A 12,602-nucleotide genomic window follows, 5' to 3' on the forward strand; every position below is an offset into this window, starting at 1 on the left:
GTTTCACGTCTGAATTGTGTCTCTCAGTTACATAAAAATCAGTGCATCTTGCAGCAATAGTTCACATGAACTAGGGTTATAAGAAGCTAACAGTCAACAAGCCAACCTTAACTATGTTTTTATGAAGAGAGTATTGTGTTTTTGGAGAATGTGCTTTTATATTGTCCTGCATTACATGCAGTATCTGCAGAAGAAAGCCAATGAAGCTTCTTAGGACAGCCTCAAGGAGAAGTACATAGCACATTTAAAGAAAATATTAATAAATTCTATTAGTAAGCAAGGCAAACATTTTGGCTGCTCATTATACAAGAACCATTTCTAACTAACTATTTGCATACAAACGAAACCACTATTTTTTCCCCCACCATCACTGCACTCTCCAAATATTGATTACAGTGACAAAAACTTCTAAACAATTTCAATTGAAGAATTATTTCAGTTACACTGTAGGGCACTGCAATGAAAAACAAAATGAGAGAGGTAGTTTTTATAAAAGAAAGAATATCAAAAAACTTGAATTTTCTGTTACAATTTAGTTTTTCTGAAAATGTTACCTTTGGTGTGTATACACAGAGAATCTTGGGAATTATTTTCTCTTTGAAATTAGATGCCAGTTCAAAAAACATTATAAGCAGCCAAGCATACAGAACACAACAACACTGAGAAATTAACAAAAAAATAAAACTACTTTAAATGTTTAGCTCACCTTTTCAACAGTAGCAGACACTCTGCTGGTCTCCCCTGCTCTTTGTTTTCATTGCAGTGTCCAGCCTTTCAGCTAGACACAGCAGAACCCCACTAATTTACCTTACTAATTCACATACCTCATAATCTGCACAGAACAATCTGCCACTTTCCCAACTTCTTAGGCAAAATAAGGGTGAAAATCCTATTGAGATGGCTTCTACCACTCAATTTGTGTCATATTTATAAATATGCTACACAATATGGACTAGTACATTATTTGGTGCTGCCATCAAAATCTAAACTAAACTAACTTAATAAAGAAAATATTTCTTTTAAACATCATCATGTACAATGGCTCTGACTTGTTAATTTTGAAACTTTTAAATAAACAAAACTAACTGCCCACCAGTGAATTAGGGAGTCTCTACTTGCTGAAAATTGTGATTTCTTCATTGATAAACTTTGATGACCAATCTTCTTCAGATTGCATTGCACTGGCAATACAATAACTAGACTTATTTAATGTCCTCTTACATAAATAGTGTCCTATCACTGCTTTAATTATTCAGACTTTCTCTTTCAGATTATATAGTCAGTTTAGTGTCTGACTTTTACATTTTCTCAGTTTTTTGTTGTTGTTGTGGTTTTGTGTTTTGGGTTTTTTTAAATGCAATATAAAACAGCAAGTGAAATTCAGCTCTGGTATACCATTCTGATATTTAATGAAGACCTATGTATCACTTGATTTTCCAAAACAAATGACAGATTATCCCAAAATATCTTAGATGTACACCTCTGTCTCAAGCCAAAAACCAGAAACCTGACCCATTCCCTACTGCCGCTCTTTTAACATAGTTAATAAATCACAAGGCACTTCTGATCTGGGATGGTGTTTGTCAAGCTTAAAACACCAGTTCAATGCAACTCCCACACATCTCCAGAAGAAAAGACAACATACTACCACATTAAAGAATTAGGATTTCAACTGTGAAAAAAATCTTACTGGTCTGACATCCCCACATGAGTTGGTAAATTGCCGAGCTAAGCCAAAATCCAGCATAAAACACTTCCTACAGGTGCTTGGAAAACGTCCCATTGCGAAGTTTGACTAGGAAGAAAAAAAATACAGACAGATAATAGTTTCAACAGGTTTCAATATGCTCATATATTAATGCAATAACACAAACAGAAAATTCATACTATATTTCTCTATCCTTCCTTACATGTTTTCACTTCTACTGTATTCCTAATAAATTTGAAGAAAACATTGTTAAGAGAAACAGGCATCTGACTTAGCATATCTGAACAGTGGCCTATACTGTCAAAAAACACTGTCATCTTACTTTATCACTTAGAATATATTAATTTTCCAATCATGTCACCTACTCACAGAAATTCAGCATTGACTAATTGGTCACAAGGAAAACAAACAAGGATTTCAAGATTTGAGTTCAGCACAAACCACAGTTAGCTCCAGCTAATTCTTTCTCACCTATTCCACTTGACATTCACTGCCTCTATGCCTTTTTCCTATTAAATGCAGGCTTAAATGGGGATTGGTCAGTGAGAATACAAGTTTTATAAAAAGTTGCTAGGAAGAAGTGATGTAAATGAAATTTTTCTAATGTACAGAAGTTTTATATTGGAAGTTTTATGAAAGCATCATTCAGCTGACAGGAAACTTAGCTGTTTCCTTATAAATCAGATATAACCAACCATATTTGAATCCATTAGAAAACACAAAGATTTGCTTATTTTTTCCTCATTTACGAATTCTGACAATTCAGAGTTCTGGTGATATTTGTCATAAAGAGCAATACGAATTTCAGGAATAAATTCAAAGAAAAATAGAAAATAGTAAGAACAAAAGTGTGATACCATCAGGAAGGCACTCTTCTGATACTGACATATTAACAATAGATCTAAAAAGAATTGCACAATAAAACAATAGTTTTCTCATACAGTGTGTCTTTAATTTCCTTGTTTGTTGAAAATATATTAAATACATAAAAATTACTATTGAAGGACTTATAAATACACTGTACAGTTAGTATATATTCTTTTAGGTTTATTATATGACAATATTAATTGCCATTAGTCAGGCATATTAGGTCATATCTCATGGCAAATACTCTTGGTTACATGATGCTAAGAGTTGGAAGTTTCAACTACAGAAAATTGCAAGGAGGCCTAAACTGGAGACAATGAAAAAGACCAAAGTTACTGTTGTTGCAATCCAACATCAATTAATAGAAAAAAATCTGCCCTATCCGATGATAAAGCATTCAATTGTCCATCCCTTCTCATTTTTCTGTTTTAGCATCTAGTATAGAACATATTCTTACTTATGCACCCATCTAGTGACCACATCTTACTTGCCTGTTTTGATTTAATGGGCAGACTTACTGGTTTTATGTCCCTGTGCAAGAATCCCACAGAATGAATACTTTCAATAGATTCCAAAATCTGCTTCCCAAGCCGCAGAGTGGTACTAATGGTGAACGTTCCTCGAGATTGGCTACGACGCAGGTCTGCCAAGTTCCGACCCTGATAAAATTAGAAGGACATTTTCATTAAAAAATACCAACACCAAGATTCACAGATACTGTAGTCTTCCTACTTCTTTAGTTGTTCATGATCTACCATTAAAGACTCTCAATACCTATTTTCACACGTAAAGGTAACACATCTCACCTAAATGTAATGACGAAGTCCCCAAGTATCTCCAACACTAAATTTAGAATTTGTTTTTGAAAATATGAACCTTTGTACCTTTCTAGTTCTAAAAACGTGGAACAAACTAACCCTTATTAGAAAACCAGTGCAAACACTGTTACTTAAATTGTATTTGTGTCATACCCAAAAAAAGGCCTCTGAGAAAATGCTCATGAAGACTTCTTCACACTCATTTCTTTAAGGAAAAGTACGTAATTTTAAATTACACATTACATCAAACAGATGAAAAATATATTATGTAGGAAATGCAACCCCATGACATCACAGAACTGTTGTTCTGCTAAAATAACAGACAAACAACAGTATGAACTAAAACACACTTTTTTCAGAATTCATATTCACCCAGATGACCAAGGACATTCATTCCATAACTCTAAGTGCTAATCACCTATTTTATCCTTTTTTAAAAGAACAAGTCTTTCTGTAAAATGAAGTGCTTTATTTTACTTGCATAGGGTAATTTTTCACTTTTATAAAAAAAGCCAACAAAATGCAGAGACTAAAAAAATACATTTTAGACTATCTTCAAGTGAAGACTTAAAAGGAATGTAAAATATCTCAGAAGACATCACAGTTCACTCTTCCAACAGTCAGGTCTTTCTCAGGATGCAAGCTTTCTCTTTTTTGAGAGAATTATGGATATGGAAAGGATATGAAGGGAAAAATATAAGGATATGCTCAATTGAGGCTCACTTACTAATTTGTGATCTTTGGGAGTTTTTTTGTTTGTTTAGCATCCTCTAAAATCTTACTGGTATCTTCATATACACTTGGCTAATAAACCTCAACACACAAGCAAACATTGAGTGCTTTGATACACTAACCTGCAACTGCATGACCACATAATTAAATCTGTCATTCCGTCCACATCCTATGAATCTACAGACATGATCTTTTCCTAAGAGAAAAAGAAGCAAATTAGCCAATAATAATGAAATTCTGTGGTTTATTCCTGTAAATACCTAGGAAATTACTGGAAAATATGTAAAATAAGAAACAAAGCCCCATGCAGTTCAACAGCAATAAAACCAAAGTTAGTTCTACCTGCAATTAAACAGAAGCTTTCTCCTATACTAAAGCTCTCACTCTTCCATAAGAAAACATGCATGACAACATGCCTAAATGTCCACAAATTTGAGGGATTTTGGACTGGAAAAGGTTATTTTCTTACGAAGCTAATGGTTTGTAATAGACAATACTCCTAGCCAATATTCCCCTTTTCTATAAGCTGCAGCTGCCATGATGAAAGAAAACAGTCGTATTACTTGTGAGTTACGTTTTATATTAAAAAATGCAGAAAACGTAATTCAACTAATCCAATTTATTAATATTTTCCTTTAGAACACAATCCTTGCTGTTTAGCTACAAAAGATAAATTCAGCTCAGGTATACTGAAGCAAAAAAAAAAAAAAATCAGTTTTGTTTAAGCTGATTTTGTTTAAAGCCTCCTCCTGCCCTAGGAGCAAACTGCAGAGAAGACAGGTCAAAAATAATCTCCTTACTATCTTGCAGTTGTAAGTCAAAGCAGAATATTGCCCAGGTAAATACAGAGAAAAAGACAAGCCAAAGGCTAGAATTGGAAACAGAAGAGGAATGCAAACCTCTTGTCATTTTGGTACCAGTGTTCATTGACTTGGAGAAAAGCTGGGACCCGTTATGCTCCCACTCTGCCTTTCTCTACAACAGAACAGGGAGCTGTAGGATTAAAGTTCCTCAGGCCATTTACCTTCCTTTCTCATACCAGTGGAAGCTACAGCCAACAGAAAGCTGATGATCTCAAGTGGTTGCTAAATATGTGTAAAATTTGTCACCTAATATTTCTATCATTAATTTCTTTATACTTAGGATTACAAGAATGTCAGAAACAGGGAACTCCCACCCCCTCATTACTGTTTTCAAAACACCATAATGTCTAGCTACAGATCTGAGGGCACTTTTTGCTACTGCTGCACTTGTAGCTCCATCAAAACCCTACCTGACCCTACAGCTTCTAAATATTTTCAATTCCCTTGTCAGAAAAGTGGTTGCTGGTTTCTTGCTTCCTCAGGAAGCTACTTGCCACATCCAATTAAAATAGGTAAGTAGGCCCTTTTAAAAAAAGAAAATCTTACAGGATTCATAAAAATAATTTATTTTAAAAGAAACCTTTACATTTCTGCAAATACATAAGTGCTAAACTTATCACTGGTTTTCCTCCACTTTTTCCTTCCACCCATTTGTTCAAGTAAGACAGGCAATATTACAGACAGTGTAATTTTATGAACAGAAAGGATTAGTAGCGAATTTATCAAGATGAAATTTGGTATATTCATTGCTGCAGTTTCCATTAATGAAGTCTGATCTCAAATATTTATGATTAATTTTACAGCCACTTGTGGGTATTCTGAAGGAACATCTTCAGTGAAACATATATTTAGTCAGATTTTATCTGACAAATTCAGAAAAAGTTCAAAACTCAGTTTGGTCAGAGAAATCCCATTTTGACTGGAGCACCAACTCAGTTTGTGTGGTAAATTCCTTAGAAACTTTGATATAAAATTGAGGAAAGAGGAAGGACAGAAGTAGAGCCTGAATACCTTATTCAAATAGAATGATCCCCCACCACTCCAGTGAGGCTATACACACCTACTACAGCAGGAAAACAGTGGTTTTTTTACACCTGTGAGCTTCACTGTTGGGCTGCAGGGTGAGAAGATGATGGTAATAGGCTGCAGGGAACAACTCTGCCCTTGAAAAACCTCCTAGGGAGGGTGCTAAGCCTGCGTGCCATTCCTCAGGCTGCTGCAGTGTAGCACTACAGCAGCTTTGCAGCCTACACCAGACACAGCCCATCACTAAATTACACTCCAGAGCTGTAAATGAGTGAGGGAGAAGTCTGTAAGGTTGTGTGAGACAGAAACCAACTGAGTGAGTCTCACTCTCACTGAGTGAGATGTGATAAATCTGTCTTCTCCCATCTGACTGTGGGAACAGATGGCCTCTCAACATGGTTAAACAAAACAACCATCTGTTGCAGCAGATTTCTTTTTTTAAAAAAAAGCAAAAATAAGGAACTTAAAGAGTTAAACAATATTCTGCAACAATAATTAGGAGACAGAACGGAGAAAAAAATTAAGATGTAATTGATGACTAAGCTGTAATAAATAGCCGTATCAGTGAGCCTAGTCCTCCTTCATAATTAAGAGAGAAGTCATACAATTACTCACAGATTCCAGCAGGTTTTTCTAGCTCAGAGTCTTAAAAAGAGCTTCCTGAAGTTTTTCATTAGTCACCGTACCATATACAAAGTTATTTCTTTTATAAATTTCATTATACCACATAGTTATTACTCATTTTACCCCCGCAATAATGACCATATTGCTTTAATTCTAAAAGTTTCTGAAAGTAAAGAATGGTAAGAAATAATGTATCCCTATACTTCTGCCAACAGCTATTCTTATTTCAGTTTCACAGTTTCTGTGAAATAAGATTCTAACACAGATACATTCAAAAGCATGTTTATAACCCTGAGAATATGCCTAGGCCTAGTATAGACTAGAAGAGCTATTCTGCTCTAAACATAGGACACCTGTTTATTTATACTCTTGTAAAAGCCTGTTTCTTCATGATATTTCACAAGCTGTGCAATATTTTTTAAAAATCAGATCCACACATTAAGAAAATCCTCACCAAGACTGTAAGGTCACTGTCTCTCATTACAAACAGTGGAAACTTTTCAAATATTTGAAAGACAAAGGATGTTCATGACAATTCTACTCCTTCCCCTCTATGTCCAATGTAACTAGAACACCTTGCAAGAAGAGAACCTAAGCCCTTTGAGAAAAAGAGTAATTATATATATATATATATATATATACACACACACACACATACATACGCATACACCAAAAAGGGACAGAGGAACAAGATAAAAGTTGATCTCAGAGAATGTATGATAATAGAAGGTTGTTATAAAAACATCCTAAAAAGAACTCTTTACAATTTCACCTGAATCTGCATGAAAAGAAAAAAAATGTCAAAAATAAGACTAATTTCTACATCCTAAGAAAAATTTAAGAATAATAATAATAAAAAGTCTTTATGAAGCAATTGTAAAGTTGTTTTCGATTCCCCATTCTCATCCACTTTTCTTGATTTTCCCTATGCTTCTAATTTTTCGCTCTTCTGTACTGAAAACTTGTGAAGGCAAAGAAATTAATGCAAATGGCATCTAGGAGCAAAGATTTTCTGTAAAACACAAAATGGTCTCTACCATAACCTTATTTAATATAAAACCTTCCAAGTATGGATAAATAAAGGTGAATGTAAACCTAAAGTATTGTATCTGTGCAAATTATAAATTATAATATACGCGAAAGGTTCATTTGACCCATCTCTTCACTGTGTTTGCTTTACTGATCACCTACAACATTCCCCATCTAAAACCAGAGCAGTAACAGTGTTAAGTGTAAACTTCCACAACAATGACCGGAGGTCACCTCTAGTGTTACTATCACCACAAACTTTTTTTTTCTTTTTTTTTTTTTTTTTTGGTGCAAGAGAGCAACAAGACATAAAATGTAAGGAAAAATATATGTCTGGGTTTCATTTATATAAAAGCTTCTATTTATTATTTGCTCAGAGAAATAATACTTAGAAAATAAATATCAGAAATATTTATTTGGAGTACATATTTTGTGGATTATTTGTCTCAGTGGATCTGTTGCTCAGATGTTTCATTGTTTTGCTCTTTTTAACTAGATGTTTCCCATGATTCAATAGAACCAAAGATTCTTCTGCAGGAAGACTTGGGCTGTTTGGAATTATAGTTTCCTAACTATTCTTCTGAGAGTATAACTTCTGTAAGGCCCTATGGTAATTTTTCACACATAAATATTTTATTATTTCATAATTATTTTTCCACAAATATTTCAAAAGATAAAAAAAGTTTTGACTAAGAAAAAGTCCCTTTTCTAATATCTTAACTGAAACTCCACTATACTGAAATTTACAGTAGAAAGTTAAAATGCACCCCAGTTACACAGTCTTATATAAGGTCATATTTTCGTAAATACATTGACATTGTAGTGCTACCAAATTCCAGTGTTTTCTTTCATATCGTTTAATTTCCTTATCATTTAGTTGTCTCATGTGTACCATCTTAAAGACTCTGGATTTTGTAAAAACAGAATCAAGCTCATGTGTGCAGAAAAAAACCACAAACTCTTGGAGAAATTAATTCTGACTGCTTAAAACCCGCAAGAATTACAGACTATTTTGTTCTGCAAAACTCACCGTCTTCAGGAGAATTTCTTTCAAGAACCCTGACAAATGTTTTCCAAACTTTCAATTGGCAGTACTGAAACTTACTATTCATCTCTGGACTAGAAACTTTAAAATTCAAAGAAAATCTCTTTGCTCAGATATGTAATACTAGATGTTTCGGTGAAATCCTTGAAAGAGACCAAAAGCATCAGAACAGTTTGTTAACATCATAACATGTGACATGCTTGCCCTCTTAAATCTATAGAGGCTGTCAAATCCTGCTATAGTGTGACCTTTACAGCACATTAGGCAGCACCACACGTCATGTAGACTTCATTTTATTCAAAGTAAGAGTTTGGAAAAATTGGGCTGCAGACAGGAGGGCATGTATTATTAAAAATCGTCCAGATTAGAAATAATATTTTTTATAGAAAAATTCAGTTTAAACTTTCTTTCTGTAATCTTGTGTTGTAAAAAGCAATGAAGAGAAGCCACTGCATATTTCTCTGTAGTGATAGCTTCATTAAAGTATCTAAAGGTACAGAAAGTGTGACTATTCAAACTCTGATTCAAGGAATTGAACCCTGAAAGTGTTTCAGGATTTTACATGTTCAGTAGTTTTCTCATATAAGTTACAGTTCTTTAAAGTTGGGGCTTTTGCTTGTGGGGATTTTTTAAAGTATGTTTCCTATTTCAATATTAGAATTCTCAGCAATACCTGCAAAGCCAAGAAAACAAATATTCTTATTGCATATGGTATATGAAGGACTTTCAAATATTCAGTGCTACATAGTACAGAAAAAAACCAAAACATCTTAGAAACAAAAACAAGAATAACAACAAAGCCTAGAGCAAAAAACAAAGAGAAAATAGGGATTCAGACTAAAGTAAATCTGAACCGAGATTTTTGCAGCAATTTTGTTGTTCTTTTTATTTTCACTTCATCCCATTTCAAACAAAAGCTTCACTGTAGCAAAACTTTCAGAATTGCAAAGAGCTTCTATTCCACTTTTAATAAGCATTTATCAAGAACATGCAGAATATAGGAAATATTTACTCAAAATATTATTATAATTACAATGATCTTTTTAAAGAAGATACACTGACATTCAATTTCTCACATATCCAAGGTACAGCCCTACCTTGCAGCTTCTTCAACACAGCTACTTCCATTTTCAGCACTTGCTTGGGCTGCTGAGCAGATTCGACCTTCAGTGCAACGTTTTCCCGAGTAAGCAAGTCCAGTGCATCGTAAATTTCTCCAAATCCTCCACCTCCTATTTTCCTCAACTATGTTGGGGAAAAAGAAAGAACAAAAGCATATTTTAAAGAGGGGAGAAGAAAGTAAACAAAACAGCAATACTTCTTCATTCTGCCTGTCATACTGCAAACGCTCTTGGATTACAAATAAGATTTTAAAACAATAATTATACCCTTCAGTACATAAAAGAGCTACTGAATAATTGACCAAGGTATGGCTAACCACAGTTTGGAAGAGAACACACCTGATCCCCATCTGCACTATTGTATATAGCATAATAGAAAAGTGCAGTAGTATTCCCAGCATGAATCTGGGCAAAGTCAGCATGCTGAATAAAGTCTTTCCTCAAATAGTCACACACAGTACAGAGATCTTCAAATACAAATGCACAGTGACATTTTTAAAATATGCCACCTTTTTCTCCTCTCAGAAATACGCACACTGAATAATAAAGGTATAAAGTTATATAAGTTTTTGGACTTCCTGAAAAGAGACAGTATTTTCTATTATATGGAGTGACTTACAAACAGCAGCTAAACCATAAATTATAAGAAATGGCCAAGATGATCTTTGAATATACATCTCAAATGTTACATTCACGATTCACCAATATCATTCTTATTAACAGACAGACTCAAGAAACTTGCAGCACAGAAAGTTTCATCTGTGCAAGGAAGAGGTAAAAAGAATGCTCATGGCATGCTAATTAGTCTGCACTACATTCAGAGCAAATATGAATAGATGTTTTTTCACTCTGCTTTAAGTGGTCACTGGGAACAAACACTTATTTGGTTTTCAATATCAAAAACATCAATGTTGTTTTACAAAATGTCTCCCCTGGCTAACATTCTAAAGCTGATAAAAGAGAAAAGGAGACAAAAAGAATTTATGCTAAGACTGACATGGTTTTCTAAATGTCATCTGAAAACATACAGTTGTTAACATTATATGACTCCACTGTCTAAAATCTCATCTAAACAGTCCAGGGTTCTAGAGAGCAGCAATATGCTGACCGATCTTCAGATTCTGAAAAGTAATCTAATGTCTCCTAATCCAGATCATCAGACATTGGACTAAACAGGAAAAGCATTTTTTTTAAATAGCCTGGGGTTTATGAATAAGGAAGAAGATAACAGACAACACATGGATTTTCAGCATAGTACAAGCACACCAGTGAAAACGCATGGTGAAAAAGGTGAGAGGAAAAGGAAAGAGGTGACACAGACATTCTCACCCCCTTATAAACATAGACACATTTATCATCTAACTTCATTTACCGGCTTTGAGAAATGGCCAGACCAAGAAAGACTGCCTTTGAAAGCATTGTTTCTCTGCATGTGCGCTTGAAAGACATATAGAACAAACAAAACCACCGCCACAGTAATAAAATAAACAGATCAATTTATATCCTTAGCTTAAGTACACCAGAATCATTAACATACACCCAATAATTACATCACTCAGTAGTTCCAGGCACAAATTATTCTCTTTTTAATTGCAGAAAAAAATACTTAATGCATCCTTTGTCACCGAGTCACACACATTCAACTATGAGGCCATATTTTCCTTGGGGATTTTTTGCTGCCAAAATCCCTATAGAAGCTTTTCCTGTTGCTTTTCACATCCTTCACCAGTCACAACTGCCATCTTAGCTTGGGCATTCCCATATATTCCATATATCACACAGAGGCAACGTCTCCATGCTAATCTTGGGCAGCCCATCCCTATTTCACCTTCCGTTCACCTGCATTTTGCTTTCCAGTTAACACAGGTGCTGACCACTCAACCATACTGGCCTCCTGCCACATCTGCTCAACATCTTTTACCTTGATGAGGACTGCATTCCCCTTGTTTATATCTGCATTTCCCATTTTGTTCATTAGTTTCAGCCTTCTCCTTTTGCATTCAGCATCTCACAAGCCAAACTCTTTCTCTCGATTCTCTCTTCAAATTCTTTCCTTGTATGCTTCCAGGCTAAAGCATACAATTTCCAACAAATTTTATCTTGTTACCTTTGCTTACACTACATATTGAATGGCATTCTTAAATATACCTAAAACCAATTATCATTACAATCAAGTCTCTCTAAGCTGGGATTGTAATAAGTGTCTCAAAGGCAAAAAAGAGGCATAAGGAAAGGCATCAACAAAGGATAAAAGCAACTGTTAACAGACACCACTAGCGAAGGGTGTTGTCACTGGAGTAAAAATATTTTATGATGTCTTTTTTATGCTTACTTTTCAAAATAGAATCACCCTAAATAATGTCTAGGTTAAAATTAAATTTAACTGAACATGGTTTTTTTCAATGTTCATGTCCAAAAATTTTAGATATGGTTTTCACAACTGCAAAGAACAAGGTCCTCAACAGCAAAAAAAATCCAAAAACTGCCTTTCAGTTTCTTCCGCTGGGAGACAGTCCTACGAAAATCTGAATTCAAGAAGTCTATCACCTTAGATGCCATCGAGAAATCCTTAATGTTTGCTACAGAAGGTAAGAAATTGAAGAGTTACCCACAGGAAATACTTGGCACTCATCTACCCATAATACTTGACCTGGAAAACATATAACTAAAAATATATAATTACATGAAATGAACTTCAGCCTATTTTCAAAATTTTGCAGAAGACACTTATGTCATCAGCAGTCTTCATTATATAGGAAAGAAAATAAA

The 12,602-nt window shown here is 34.4% G+C and overlaps 1 protein-coding gene across 2 annotated transcripts in view; it reads right to left on the reverse strand.

The window, feature by feature from the left end:
• The window catches only part of TTBK2 (tau tubulin kinase 2), an 82,643-nt gene that overhangs the window by 46,140 nt on the left and 23,901 nt on the right, over window positions 1-12,602 (reverse strand). For both annotated transcript variants that reach the window (XM_058855410.1, XM_058855401.1), the window contains exons 3-6: window positions 9,810-9,957; window positions 4,248-4,321; window positions 3,094-3,234; window positions 1,691-1,795 (exon numbers count right to left, since the gene is read on the reverse strand). In XM_058855410.1, the coding sequence (XP_058711393.1) occupies window positions 1,691-1,795; window positions 3,094-3,234; window positions 4,248-4,321; window positions 9,810-9,957 (468 nt within the window). The remainder of the gene's footprint in view (window positions 1-1,690; window positions 1,796-3,093; window positions 3,235-4,247; window positions 4,322-9,809; window positions 9,958-12,602) is intronic.

Source organism: Poecile atricapillus, chromosome 1 (assembly GCF_030490865.1).
Source record: "Poecile atricapillus isolate bPoeAtr1 chromosome 1, bPoeAtr1.hap1, whole genome shotgun sequence".
In the NCBI taxonomy this organism is placed as follows: Eukaryota; Metazoa; Chordata; class Aves; order Passeriformes; family Paridae; genus Poecile; species Poecile atricapillus.